Source organism: Humulus lupulus, chromosome 5 (assembly GCF_963169125.1).
Source record: "Humulus lupulus chromosome 5, drHumLupu1.1, whole genome shotgun sequence".
In the NCBI taxonomy this organism is placed as follows: domain Eukaryota; kingdom Viridiplantae; phylum Streptophyta; class Magnoliopsida; order Rosales; family Cannabaceae; genus Humulus; species Humulus lupulus.
Window position 1 is genome coordinate 144,710,552 of NC_084797.1, and position 15,262 is coordinate 144,725,813.

The following is a 15,262-nucleotide window of genomic DNA, read 5'->3' on the forward strand; positions in this document are numbered from 1 at the left end:
TTTAGCATCAAAATGAAAGAGTAAATAGTGGTGGTATTTTTTTGGTAACATTATAGACTATTAAGCATAAATAGTAAAAAGTCCCTTTTGATTTTGGATACTTTGAATTTTTTTTTTTTTTTTTTTTTTGATATTGGATACTTTGAATTACTCCTCCAATGCTCTAACAATAATCAAGGTGACAAACCATTAATTCATATTTTCCATATAGATCAACCACTCATACTAATGTTATATTCGAGTCGAGGGCTTATTCAACCCGAGCAGAGGAAGCTTTTGTGGGAGACTAGAGTACGCTATTCAGTTTGCCAAACACATCCGCAGACCCGAAAGAGTTCTGTTAAGACGTTAGGTTTTCTGTAACACAGTTTTCGAACCATCAACGACGACGATGACGTTGCAGAGACTATCTTCCAAGCTTCGATCTCTGGCGCTAAGCTCGGCCCAAACATTTCCTTACACTACTTCTTGTCGTCGTCTGCTCCACTCTTCCCCAAAGCTTCTTCAACCTCTCCATTATTCCGCTTCCAATTCATTGAGCTTTAAGCCCCTTTTTGGCGCTTCTCCACCAATGCATCATTCTCTGGGTGTTAACTCCATTATTTCTTCTCGATTCCCTCTCTCGGTGAGTTCGGCATTTGTTATCTTTTTCAATTTGAATGCATCTTCCCTTTCCGTTTGGTTACTGAGAAAATGCATCAAGTGAATTAGGATCCTAATGGTTTTTATTACGGAAGTAAATAAGGTTCATTTTATTCGAACTTTAATTGTGCATGGATTGAACAGTAACTGAAATTGGGTTTCTTTTCGTGTATGTTAAGATGATCCAGGTGCGGCACGTCGTTTCGAGGAGGGATAGACGGAAGAAGAGGAAACCGATGACACCAATCACTTCCAAGCTCAAGAAAATCAAAATGAAACCATTCTCGTAGGTTTTTACTCTGAGTGATAATCTTAAACCCTGTTACTTTATGACAAGGTATAGTAAGTTTCACGGAATAATTGGTTTAGATTTCAACCAGGTCTTACAAGTCCAGGTTTAGGACAATGAATGATGGGAATATCCGGCGGTGGAGGGAGGGAAAACGACACAATGCGCATTTGAAGGTATGTCTTCTTAACCCTTTCAACCCTGCTTGGTATAAGCGAAAACTTGCCTCACTTAAGGTCTTAAAAGGGAATATTGAACGGGCGCTTTGTTTTTGGATGTTGGATTCATATGATTGATTATAATTTACCCTAAAAAATAAGTTGTTAGAGAGTGGAGTGATACTTTTATAATTCTTTGCATTGCAGTGTAGTTTCTATAACCTCTATGGTGGGTTCTTTTTGATGAAATTTGCTCTTCTAAGTATGTCCATGCCAAGTAAAATGAATGAGAAAAGGAAATAAAATATCTTTTATTATGTAGATCTCTGTTATGAGATTTATCTATACCGGCTTTCTATGGTCAGGGGTCATCATAATTTTCAGATTCTAGAATGTCTTAATATCAATTAAAAAGTTTCTTAGCTGTAGAAGTATCATGTCTGTCATCTTGATTGATCTTAATACTGCTAGAAAACAATAAGAATCCTTTCCATGAGTTTCGGGGTTTGATTTAAGGAGACCTACCTAGCAATTGAATTTCCTGAGTTTCATACCTCCCAAAGATTATGATTAAGCAGTGGGACTTAGTATACAAGTAAAGAAAATCATTTCAGTTTGTTGTTCACGATTGTCTGTTATCTTGTGATATCTTAATATTGCTAGAAAGCAATAAGAAAATCTTTCTGTCAGTGTTCTTGCTGATCATTTGAAATGATTTTCTTTTCAGAACATTTGATTTGAGATATAGGAACATGAGGAGCTTTGTTAAGAAATCTCCATTTGCGTTTGTGGTCCCTCTCTTTGTCTTGTGGGTAGAAAATCTCTTGTTGTTGAGCATTGCTGAGAGATGATTGCTAAATATTTGCTAGGAAATATTTTTGGAAATATTCCAGTTTAGTGGAAGATTATCTATTCTAATAATGAACTAATGAATGATAGATTTATTGAAAAGTGATATTGACTTGCGAATGAGGTGTTGAATTTCGGCCCCTTCTTGTTTCCATTTGCCTTGCGTTCATTGTTTTATTATTTGGCATTCAATATGCATATTACCAAGCTACCACTTGAAGTAAAATGAAATTTGTGTTACTTGCAGTCAAAGAAATCAAAACGCAGGCTCAGGCTCCCTGCTATTGTCCCTGCAGCTTATGCCAAAGTAATGAAGAAGCTTAACTTCAGTGGTTAAGAAAAGAAACATTGGAGTCTTATGCAGGTGCTTTACAAATTTTTGGAACAACGAGAGGTTACATTGCTGGTGCCTCGTGCCTTTGTACTCTCTTTTCATTGTTTACTTTTCTGAGCCTAGATTAAGAAGCGGGGTCTAGAGTCGTTTTGTAGTTGGTTACTTACCAAAAGTGATAATCTTGGTTGACATTCCAATCAAATTATTTCATTGAGGATTTCTTCCCTTAACAAGTAATAATTTCCTAGTTATTTATCTCAAGTTTCTTAGTTCTTTTGCTGTTTATCGAACTAGGATTCTAACAAGTTCCTATGACGCTGTAGCTATCAATAACTATTGATATGATTAAAGAAAGACCAGTTTATAGTAAGTGAATAAATGAATAAAAGGTTTACCAAGAGTATGGAGTCATGCTTGTACCTAGAGCTGTAAATACGGGTTGGACTTTCTAGCACGACAAGAAATCGGTACGAGCACGATATGGCACGAAAAAATATGGGTTTGGGTCAAGCATGACACGAATTTAAAATCGGCACGGCATGTCACGATATGGGCTTAAGCATGGCACGAATAAATTAGCCTAAAAGCATGACACGATAAAATGTATGATATTTTGACATTAAAAATGATAATAAATTTTTATTTGTCAATTATTTATAAATTAAAATGATAATAAAAGTTTATTATTTTTCAATGTTTATAATTTTATAATTATATTAATTTATTTTAAGATTTGTGAGTTAAATATTTTAGCATTTATTAGTAGGTATTTAAATTCTAATAATTATTTTTTATAAAAAGCCTAAAAGTGGGCACGAATAAAGAAAGTGGATCGGCTTGATTTGGGCCTGACATGACACTAACACGACACGACATGCGTCGTGCTGTGCTTACTCTTTCAAATATGGGTCGGTCTGACCCGACACAAATTTGAATATGGGTCCGCCTTGAATTATTCGAATGCATGAAAATGTGGACTGTGTCGGGCCGAGTCGACCCACATTTACAGCTCTACTTGTACACCCACCCAGTAAATGTTGTTTTCTAGTTCTTTCTAATCTAAAAAGATATCAAGTCGGAAATAGTTTCATTTTAGAAACTGTGTTCGGGGCGAGAGATGGTGCATTATAAGATATTTTCTTTTGTTTTTATTCTATCTTTGTTTTTGTCAAGCATTTTTATTAAATTTTTGGGTTGAATTTAGGAGGTACGGCCTACTTTGGAAACAATAGGGGCTTTTTTGTGTTTAGTTTTATTTAGTGTTGATGGAAAACATATATTTAAAAAGAATTTTTTTAAAATATGGTTTTTTAAAAACTAATTTAAAAATATGGCATTTTAAAAATTAGGGTTAAGAATTTACAACTTAATCCAGTAAAAAACTAGTTTATTTGTTAACTAAGTAAAAGCATCGTGCAAGTTTAATTTAGAAGTTGTTTAATTTTATTTTTATTATATATTTTTTAATTATCATATAAATTTTAAATACATAAACAATGTCATATATTATAAAATAATGATGTAAATATATTAAAAAAAATTAAACCAAAATGTTATCTATAATTTAAAAAAAAAAAAAAAAAACTATAAAATTAAGAATCTATTAGATACATACTCTTTATATATATACATATAAATATATATATTAGATACAAGTCACTGCAATACACGTTTGCTTAGTTTTATTTATAAAATTTATTAATTATATTTATTAAATTTATATTATTTTCACATAAATTTCAAATAAATAAACAATATTATATCTCTTCTATATAAGAAGTGTGTAGATAACGGAAATTATTAGTTTTATCAATTTTTTATTTTTTTAATGTTAACTTTAACGGAATATTCTTATATTTAACAGAATATTCTTATATTTAACGGTAGTTTGTAAACACTTAAACTTAAATTAAATAAATAATTAAAAAAATTAAAATAGGATATTTTTAAGATATTTTACAATGATAATTATTTAAAAATAATAAATAATTAAACAAATTAAAATAAGATATTTTACAATGATAATTATTTTAAAATAATAAATAATTAAACAAATTAAAATATGATATTTTTGAGATATTTTACAATAATAATTATTTGAAAATAATAAAATCATACATTTTACAACTTAAATAAAATTTAATTAAACTTAAACTCACTTATTAGAATAATATCATATTAAACATATAATATAATCTTCTGTGAATTAGCAACAAATTGCTTTTTTTTTTTAAATCTAGCAAGAAACATAAATTTAAAATCCACGTATAATATATAATATTATATTAAAAATATAATATATAATCTCTTGTTGTCACTCTCAAATTCAAAAACTAGAACAAACATAAACTTAAACAAAAATAAATAAATTATTTAATTAAAATATGATATTTATTTCAAATTATATGACATTAATATAAATTTAATAAAAATAATTAATAAATTCTATAAATAAAACTAAGCAAACGTGCATATTGCACGTTGCTTGTATCTAGTATATATATATATATATATATATATATGAGTTCACTCTTAATGGTGATTGCGTTTTTTCCTCGTGGATGAGTTGTCAACTAATAATCATTGGATTAAGATCCAATGGTCCATATTTAAATATGTTAATTAATGTTAGCTTTAACTTTTTCAAACTTGGTAATGAGCTACATGCTGACATGGCGGTCACCATTTAATTTAATTAAATAATTAAAAAAATCATTATTTAAGATTCATTCCAGGATTCCTTATCTCCATTCCTTCTTCATTCATTCTCCATTCCTTTCATTCCTTGTTCATTCCATTTTCTTTCCAAATTCATTCATTATGCATTAATGACTCATATCTTCCCAATTACAATTAGTTGACTAATTAATGATGCATATTTTAAAATTTATATATATTATATATATTTTTATAAAAAATTTACTTATATTAAAAAACTTGTTTATCGAAGAAGCTCCAATTTTTTAAAGTATTTTCAAGTAAGATTTCTAAGTCATTTTCGAAAATCACTAGTAGATTTTCTAGTTTTTTTCAAAAAAATTCCAACTTTTTTTTTTTGAAAGTGTTTGATGAAAAAACTCTAGATTTTTCATAGTTTTTTCATAGTGTTCCTTGTAAGATTTTCAATCGTTTTTGTGCTTTCTTTATTTTTACAAATAAATTATCATCTATTTCTCCAATTTCATATTTCGAAATTCACTACTAGAGTTTTTTTTTTTTTTTAATATTCAACTTAGTTTTATTTGTCATGTAGGATTTGAAATTAAAAAAAAATGACTAAATCTTATTTCTCTTGAAAACTTGTTTAGTAAAATCTCACAAGAACAATTTTTAAAAAAAATGTTTGATGAAAAAGCTCTAGATTTTTCATAGTGTTTCTTGCAAGATTTTCAATCATTTTCGGGCTTTCTTTATTTTTATAAACAATTTATCATCTATTTCTCCAATTTCATATTTTGAAATTCACTACTAGATCTTTTTTTTTTTTAAATCCAACTTAGTTTTATTTGTCATGTAGGATTTGAAATTCAAAAAAATGATTAAATCTTATTTATCTTGAAAAACTTGTTTAGTAAAATCTCACAAGAACAATTTAAAAAAAAAATGTTTGATGAAAAAGCTCTAGATTTTTCATAGCGTTTCTTGCAAGATTTTCAATCATTTTTTGTGATTTTTTTTATTTTTACATTTTTTTTTCTCCTATTGTAAAATTCGAAATTATTCAAACTTCTTAGATATCAACTATTAGGGTTATAAATTTACATTGAAGGTTATAGGGTTTTAAAAATTTCCAATTTATTAATTTTTTTAAAACGTTATTATTACAAATTATTTTGTAGTTCATTTTTCTTCAATAAACTAAAAATTTGAGGAATTTTAAAGTTTTGAAATTTTCATCATGTAAATTTTTCAAACATATTATTATTTTTCAAAAATATTTCTTACAGAGTGATAATCTTCATCAATTTTTTTGTATAGAAATTCGTGATGGAATCATAAATGGAATGGAGGACAGTAAGTGAACATGAGTTGAAAGAGTTGAGAGATGAACTACACTCTATTAAACTAGATTTACAAGCCAAGGATAAAATTCCATGTAGATATGAGAAGAAAAAAAAATTGACATGTGAATCCATTAGCGAGAAAGCCGCACCATTACTATTTTAAAAAAAAACATGTTATTATCCAAGATAATGTTGTGTTCTTTGAACATTTTAAACTCGGTAAAACTTTAAGACCGAAAGATAGGGAAGTATTAGAATACATTTTCTCAAACTCTGATCAATTGTAAGTTTTTCTATCTTAATGTATATATTTTTTGTAATTTTTTCAATATATTTTAATGTAAATTATTGTATCTATCATAGGGAAATTATAGTTGAAAGTGAGTTTAGTTTTCTACGACGGTCCGACTTCCGTTATCTTGGACCTAAAACGGAGTTGGAGACTGAGGTAATTCATTGTATATATTAATAATTTTAGCATGACCGTTATAATTTTTTTTTTGGTAAATGCAAATTGTTACTATAGTTTCTTCATTCTTGACTGAGGATGAGAGGCTGAAGAAGGGTAAAGAGAGTAAGAATTGGTATCTTCTTGCTTGAAATATGGCGAGTTTTTTGTTGTTGTTCTTTTTTGTCAAAACATATTTCATGTTTGTGAAGTTAATTTTTTTTAAAATTATGACAATAGAAATACTTACTACCCGACTCCTACTCCAATTTACCACTACATCAAATTTGGAGGAAAATGCATTACTACGAAAGATTTAACCTCGAACATTGCAATGAAGTATAATTCTAATGGTTTATGCTGAATACATTTTTAAGCATCTATTTATTATGTAATTTCTAACAATAATTATACTTGTAGATTTATATTCCTATGTTACTTGTAAGACACTTCATTCTTGCACGGGTGATACTGAAAGAAAAAAAAAGTAGAAGTTTGAGACTCACTTGCTGATGAAAAGAATCCTATATTATAGTCATCTAAGATTGTTGATATTGTAAGTTTTTTTTGGTTGAATATATTATTTTTTATAAATTTTAAATTTATAAATTCTGATGTTAGAGTGCAAATGCAGCTACGCAATCTAGATTTGTTCTTGGAGAATCAAATCAAAAGGAAACTTGATAGTTTCAACTTTGCTAGTTTTGGTATAGTTCGTGGTAGAAATGTCCCTAGACAACAAATTTTGTACGATTGTGGAGTCTTTGTCATATTATTTATGATTAATTGTTGTAAGCTCGACTCGCGGTCTTTTGTGGTAAGTAGATTTCATACTAAGTTTTTATTTTTTTTTTATTTTGTTCTTATCATACTATACTTGAGTAAATTTTTTTTTCACTATTGTAGTTCGTCTCTAATGAAGAAAGGTGTCACATAGCTTCGTGGATTGCATGCTCAAATTTCAACAAGAATAGAGCAAAATTATTGAAAGATGTTCGAGAGTTCATTTCAAGCAGAGGAATATAGTACTAGGGACAATGATCTTTGCCCTAATTTTGTTATTCTCAATCAAGTTGTGTAAAAGAAAGAAATTTGTATTATTATTTATCAATTTTGAGAAATTAGAAGATGATCAATATTTGGGAGAATTTGAATAGTTTATTTCTGAATTAATTATTTATTAACAAGATTAAAACACACTTTAAATTTTATCATTTTCACAATCAGCGTTAATGTTTATTGGAAGTTTCAAATGGTAGTTGTAGGCATTAATATCATATTTATTAAATAAAAATAATTTTGTATATGTTAATTTCGAATTTAATGATTAATATATCAACCAATCAGAATTTTGAGCATGATGTTAGGGAATTGGAATTGATTTTTGGAGACATGCATTTAATGAAATTAGTTGGCATGATCTTAATTGTACACGTTTTTTTTATGAGAAATGATTAATAGCTCAACCAATCATAAATAAAACATGATGTTAGGGTATTAGAATGGATTTATGAATACATGAATTTAATGCAATTAGGTGGCATTGTCTAAATTAATTACTCACATTTTTTAAGAGAAATTTTAATAAAATATATATATTTTTTACACAAACTAACTCAACCAAAATTTGTTATCTATAAAAAAAATTAAATATATTTCGAAATTATGTTTTAAATTTAAATTAAAAATCAATGCATAGTAACTAAATAATAACTTAACCATTTAGAATTTAATGGTATAATTATGCATAATTAACCTAACCAATAACAAAATTATTGTGTTATTTTAGGGAATTGAAATATGTTCATTTTATGTTTTGAGAAGTGTAACTAATCAGAAATTTGAGCATGATTTTAGGGATATGGAATAGCCCATTAATTGCTATATTTTCCATAATTATTACCCATATTATTTATTAATTTAACCAAAACAATTAAGGTATTGGTTCAAAATGGAATTTAGTTTTTATTTATTTTTTTAAAAAATTGGATATTTTAAATGTCATAATTTCGAAATTATGTGGTTTTTAACACTATTTATAAATAATTTTATCTTATATACACTGTTATCATTTGTAGGCAAACGTAAACTTTATTTTTAGGTAGAGTTTGAAATCATTTTATATTTTTAAGAATGTGTCAATTTACTCAATATTATGATGACTTAGGAGAGAAAGAAATTAAAGAGATTGTGTTGCTTGCTACACATTTGATTGATCGTCTTGGAGTGAGTTTTGGATTCGACAATTGCGAAGCATTATTTGAGAAAATGAAGAAACTATTCGAAGAGGAACAAACAAAAGTTGATGAGCACTTGAAAAATATGGATGTGCTCTTGAGAATGATGGAAAAGTTGAAGAGAGCGTAAGGAAATTGTTTGTTTGTCTATCTACTACTGTACTTTGTACATTTTTATTTTTATGTTTGATTGAACTAATGAAATTTTACTTTTTATTATATAATGGTTTAATTTACAACATTCATATGATCCTTGTAAACATAAAATATAAATAGCCGAAATTAATGATAAAAAATATATTTTTATGTAATTAATTATTTACTAAATGCTAGGATATAGATGGTCTTTGAATCTTTCGATTTGAAGAGGTGCATTAATAATTCTCACTTCTCAATAGAACATTTAAGATGTGCAATTATTTTGTATTTTTAATCTTAAAATTTTTTAATATTAATTGTAAACCACAATTGGCATAGCCGAAATTATGGTTTGGATATTAATAAAATTTGTATATATAATTATAATTTTCGAAATTAGGGTTTAGATAATTAGTTATTGTCTTTGAATATGAAGAGGTGCATTTAATATTTAACATATATTCAATATTTAATTGTTCAAACTAATTATTAGTGTAGACCCTAATTATGCAAATTAATTGAATTTTCACAATTCTCAAAACTATATTTAAACTACTTTTTTTTTAAAATAAATAATAATTAGCCCTATTTTTTGTAGCCGAAATTAATTATAAAAACAATATAATGACTTTAAACCCTAATTATGCAAATGAATTAACTTTTCCAATTCTCAATACCATATTTATAATATTTGAAAAAAAAATTAGCCCTATATTTTTGTAGCCGAAATTAATGATAAAATATATAAATAAGATATAATGACTTTAAACCGTAATTATGCAAATGAATTAACTTTCCCAAATCTCAATACCATATTTAAAATATAGTTTTTTTTAAAACAACAATTAGCCCTAATTTTTTTGTAGTCGAAATTAAAATTACAATGTAAAAAGGTTTATAAATAATTATATAAAAGACATCACTAATCATGGATTGATTTTTTTCTTCTTCTTCTTCGAATGACCATTTTTCTTGGTAGTTGACTTTGGCTGCATAGGACAATTCCTTGAATCATGTCTAACCTCACCACAATACTTGCAATGTAATAGCAATTTTTTTGGTTTTCTCTTCTTTGCACCTCCAGAGAATGATTTCGACAAACTGGCTGTAGTTGGTCTGCCTTTTGTTTTTTTTAATTTGAGAGTCCAAAATATTATTAGGAAATACACCTTCAGCATTTTGAGGATGTTTTAACTCTTCATCTGGTGGCATTTTTTCCAATTCTGCATTAAACTCTGATATAACTTTCATAGCCTTTTGAAATGCTTCTCGCAATCTTGTAGCAAGGTACAACGTGATAGTGGTTTGTGTGGTTACACCACCGTACCTAGAATTTTCAATAACTTCAGGATGATGACACTTTCTTTCATTACCTTGAGTCAACAGTTGAGCTTCTTTAGCATCTTTTAGCCAACGTCTATTTACCAAACAAATTGGCAAACTTCTTCTCTCCAAATTCTTCAATGAAATAAAAATATGTCTACATGGAATTCCTTTTGTCTCAAGAAAATAGCAATCACATCGCACATCATTCCCTTCGTTGGAGATTAACACTTTGCGCTTTAATCCAGAACCAATATATTTTTTGACCAAATAAAGAGTGTAATCTGGTATCTTATCATCCTTCAGGACAATATAATTATTGCCATGCCGTATCTCCTTTCTTATCCTTGTAAAAATTTCCCTTGTGAAAATTGAAGAAATTTCATCCTCCACACACGGCATAGTTGTCTGGTTCAATACTGGTTCAGTCAAATTAGTTTTGTAGTGTTCTTTCATCTCGTTGTGACGTAACATAGATAAAGCATGGTCAAAGTGTCGTATAAACATCCACAATGGTATTTTATTTTGCAAATCTCTTTTCAAGAATTCATTCATAGATTCGCATCTACTGGTAGCAGTAGCTCCACCAAAATAAATACCACGAAGAAAAGTATCTGCCCACTGCTTTCTTGTGCCATATTGTGATTCCACCCATGCATTTTCTGTCAATCTATATTTATTCATAGTCGCTTTCCAATTATCCTCCCATTCTTCCTCCTTGTAATGCCTATATTTTTGTAAAAAAGAAAAATATAAATGTTTTCATATTATAATTGAGAGAATAAGATAAAACACCATTTAATGTATTACCTGAAAATAAACTTTTTCAATTCTTGATGGAATGCTATATTGTGTACATGGTGCATTGCATTTTTTAGTATGTGCCACGAGCAAATACGATGTGGAACACCGGGCATAATATTATCCAGTGCTTTGTTCATTGCTTTGTAACCGCTAGTCAAAACTGCTAAAGGCATCTTGCCACCCATGCACTCTAAAAATGTTTCCAATACCCAATCATATGTGGTTGAAGCTCATTATCAAGAAGTGCAGCTCCAAACACACACGTTTTGTCATGATTATTAGACCCAAGTAGTATTACTAATGGCTTTCCGTACCTGTTGAACAAAAAATTAATATGATATTTGAAATTTTACTAAGAAATCGATATAAGCTAAAAAAATAAATTAAAAATACTTATTGGTTTTGTAAGTAGAATCAAAAGCCAAACAATCACCAAATAACTGGTAATCAACTTGGGAAGTCCCGTCAGACCAGAATAAATTTGTCAATCTATTTTCTTTATCTACATCATACTTGTAGAAAAACATGTTGTCCGACCCTTTTTTGCTTCGAGATAACCCATTGCTGTGGACGTGTCAAAATCATCCCAAGTTGAATATTTTTTACAAATTCCCTTGTACAAGTCATCTTTGATACATCCCATATTTTCCCAACCATCATGAACTTCTACCATGTAAGTCCAAATTTGGGATGTCTTAATTCTGGCTCTCTTCATTGGCATAACTTGTTCCCTCATCTCGTCCCTAAATATTATATTAGATCTAAGAAATGGTTTTTCACGGAAGAAGGCAAACTTATGGTTGTGGTGGTTATTAAAACACTTAGTAATCCAGCGGTTAGTTTCCCTATTTAAATTTATTCTAAACTCTGCATTACAACCCATTCTTGTTAGAGCACAAGCTTCTTTACACCTATTATCAAGATTACAATATTTTTGTTCTCTAAAACCTTCGTTTGAACACACCCAACTTCTAATGTGTAAAATACCTTTTTTGTCCTCCCTCTTCAGTTTTTTTCTAACACTAAACCCCATCATTTTCGCATACAAAAAATAAAAAGATTCTGCTTGTTCAATACTTACAAACTCCTTCCCTTCGAAGTCCAAAAACTGTATATGTTCTGGTTCTTTGTCAATATCCAAAAATTGAAGCAAGCTCCTCCATTGCACAATATCAGGTTCGATCCATTCTTTGTTAATGCCACATTCAACATTGTCTTTTGGTACATCTTCATCATTTGTCTCTTCCAAACGTGTTCCCCCAGCAGGGTCTACTTCATGTTCAAAAGATAAGGTTTTTGTATCTTCTTGTTCAGCTTCCAAACCATTTTCGTAACTAGTCATTTCTCCAACCTATTCCTTCTGATTTTTTTTCGAATGGTGTGTAGCACTATTCAATATTTTTTAAATTTAAACTAATTATATTATTAAAATCGCATTAATTAATATAATTAGTGGGGTGATTGAAAAGTTGATGCTTATAAATTTTGAAATTATAATAGCATTAATTAATATAATTAGTGGGGTGGTTGAAAAGTTGATACTTACAAATTTCAAAATTATAATAGCATTTAATATAATTTTGCAATTTTGAAAATATGTATAAATCCAATAATATTTCGAAATTTTCATTACAATTTTCGAAATTAGGGTTTAGAGAACCACAATTGTGCAATATTAATTTTTTTATTTAATGCTAGGATATAGATAGTTGGTTAGAGTATTTGAATATGAAGATGTGCATTTAATATTTAACATATATTCAATAATTAATTGTTCAAAATAGTAATTAGTGTAAACCCTAATTAATGTACAATAATATAATTGTTATAATTTTCAAAATTTTCATTACAATTTTCGAAATTAGGGTTTAGAGAACCACAATTGTGCAATATTAATAAATTTTTTATTTAATGCTAGGATATAGATAGTTGGTTAGAGTATTTGAATATGAAGATGTGCATTTAATATCATTAGGGGGTGGTTGAAAATTTGAAAGTATTATATTATATTATATTATATTTAAACATGATTGTTGACCCTTGATTTGGCCAATGACACGGAGTCAAAATAACGACAATGAAACAAACAGAAATCAAGATTGGAATCAAATGGTAAAGAGGTGACACAAATGATTTATAGTGGTTCGGCCCCAACAATGTGGTAATAACCTACGTCCACTTAGTGTTATTATTGATGTTGAATCCTAATCCCATGATCAAAGAACTAGGGTTCTTGAGTTTCACCAGCCTTAGAAGAATTACAACTTTTCAGTGGATAATCACACTATGCTCTTTCTATGAGTATTCAGATTCAAGGTTCAAAAGTCCCCTCCTTGAGCCTTCTCATTCATATTTATAGGCTTAAGGGGGTTACATGGGCCAATGGGTCTTAATTATCCTTAATATCAGCGTATCAAGGCAATAAGGAGAAAATAATAAATGTAGTCATTACAAGATTACATATCTTTAAAGGAAATAAACCAAAGCATGCGACCAGACTGGTCGCATCTAATCACGAGACTTGATGATGGAAGGAACACCTGGTCTATTGTTGAACATCATTCCTTCATTTTGACGTTGCCACGTGCCAACCACGTGTAATAAATTCTTGCCACGTCATCATGAGCCATTTTTAGCTAAACATTTGCCCCCCAAGTTTATTTTACTACGACCAGCATAAAGTAAACTTAAGAGAATGACTCTTTGCGTACCCCACCAAATCTGTCAAAGCCGCCCATGCCTTCTCGAAAAAGGCAACCAATCATGTCTTTTCAGTTTCCCAAAAGTTGTCTGACGGCTGTTACGTTTCCCCATGCTTCGAAAAATTAATCCCATTATTACCTCTTTTACAGTGTCACAATCAATATAAATAGTCCCCTAGGATCAATTTTCACTTTTTACTTTTCACTTTCTCCTCAAGAACACTGAAGAACAAGGCGTAGAAAACTCAAAAACCCAGACGACCTTGACGATCCACGGAGTTTTTGCCCAGCCAACCGACTTCGTGTCTCAGAAACTTGCTTCAGTCTTTACCCAAGTAAGTTTATCAACCTTTTCATTCGTTTAAATGCCATACAATATCTATTTTATATCTGTTTCGTATCCTGAGTCCTTGAATGTTCTTGAAAGAAACTGTTTTGGGGTAAATGGGCATATCGATATTAGTGCTAAATTTGGAAGGAAAATAACACTTTGCTGGGATGATGAACTAGTTGGGTAGTTAGGATTATAACTTTAGGGTGTGAAATCGAAGTAAAAATTTGATTTCTAAACTTGTAGAAAAAATTGGGTTTTTTCTGCCCTTTCAGAGTCGAAAAGCTTTTTCTAAAAAACCTTTCACTTCTATTATTTAATCCATTTTCCAAACTATTCGCTTGAAATGTAGTATTTTTTGTCAGAATGCTGCTAGTCGTATAAAAGCTTAACTTTTATACATGAGCAGCGTTATTCAAACTTTTAAACATCTTGATCCTTTTGGCCATTAGATTCTCATCTCCCCTTTTCTATTCGCAGACTTTCATGAAAGATCCGTGGGGAGGTGAGAGGCCAATTGACGACGATCTGCTGGCCCAACTACTCGAGGACGAAGAACAACCGTCGTTGCTAATTCTGGAGATCCCTTTTTCTCGAAACACCCCAAATAATCCCTCAACCCACCTCAAAACATGGGTCGAGTAAAGTCTAAAGCCCAGAAAAATAAATCACCCAATCCTTCTTCAAATCAGCCTGCTCCTCGAGCTGAAATTCCTTTGACCAGTGGTCGAGAAGAAAATACCCCTGATCCATAAATCCAAAATCAAGCCCAACTCAGAAACGTCATTCGACCAGATGTCAAATGGTGTGTTGCTCCTCCTAGCCAAATCTTGGTTAGGATGATAGCCAATTATATTAGGAAGTACAGACTTCCTGGGGTAACCTTAGTCTGACCCACCAGAGTCCAACGGGCAAACCTGCCTGGAGGCGCCTTCAGCGCCTGGTCGAGGTATCATATTGAGGCAGGAGCGATCTTGCCTCTCCATCCTTTCTTCCAAGGAGT

The 15,262-nt window shown here is 29.8% G+C and overlaps 2 protein-coding genes across 2 annotated transcripts; one reads left to right on the forward strand and one right to left on the reverse strand.

Annotated features, from left to right (window-relative positions):
• Positions 1-219: 219 nt before the first annotated feature.
• On the forward strand, positions 220-2,533 carry LOC133777719 (uncharacterized). Its single transcript, XM_062217433.1, has 4 exons — positions 220-625; positions 822-928; positions 1,023-1,107; positions 2,186-2,533. The coding sequence occupies exons 1-4, from the start codon at positions 392-394 to the stop codon at positions 2,273-2,275; spliced, it is 516 nt and encodes a 171-aa protein (XP_062073417.1). The 5' UTR covers positions 220-391; the 3' UTR covers positions 2,276-2,533.
• A 7,589-nt stretch (positions 2,534-10,122) lies between these two features.
• On the reverse strand, positions 10,123-12,568 carry LOC133779557 (protein FAR1-RELATED SEQUENCE 5-like). Its single transcript, XM_062219507.1, has 3 exons — positions 11,733-12,568; positions 11,436-11,540; positions 10,123-11,149 (listed from the first exon to the last, which is right to left on the reverse strand). The coding sequence occupies exons 1-3, from the start codon at positions 12,566-12,568 to the stop codon at positions 10,123-10,125; spliced, it is 1,968 nt and encodes a 655-aa protein (XP_062075491.1).
• Positions 12,569-15,262: the final 2,694 nt, after the last annotated feature.

What these genes read in the sequence shown, in the direction of transcription:
- LOC133777719 (XM_062217433.1), top strand. Translation starts at nt 392, where the DNA reads ATGACGTTGCAGAGACTATCTTCCAAGCTTCGATCTCTGGCGCTAAGC. An exon ending in ATCAAAATGAAACCATTCTC is followed by an intron (nt 929 to 1,022) that starts GTAGGTTTTTAC and finishes GATTTCAACCAG; the next exon opens with GTCTTACAAGTCCAGGTTTA. An exon ending in GACACAATGCGCATTTGAAG is followed by an intron (nt 1,108 to 2,185) that starts GTATGTCTTCTT and finishes TGTTACTTGCAG; the next exon opens with TCAAAGAAATCAAAACGCAG.
- LOC133779557 (XM_062219507.1), bottom strand. Translation starts at nt 12,568, where the DNA reads ATGACTAGTTACGAAAATGGTTTGGAAGCTGAACAAGAAGATACAAAA. An exon ending in TGTTTTTCTACAAGTATGAT is followed by an intron (nt 11,541 to 11,732) that starts GTAGATAAAGAA and finishes TTTGTTCAACAG; the next exon opens with GTACGGAAAGCCATTAGTAA. An exon ending in CTTCAACCACATATGATTGG is followed by an intron (nt 11,150 to 11,435) that starts GTATTGGAAACA and finishes ACAAAAATATAG; the next exon opens with GCATTACAAGGAGGAAGAAT.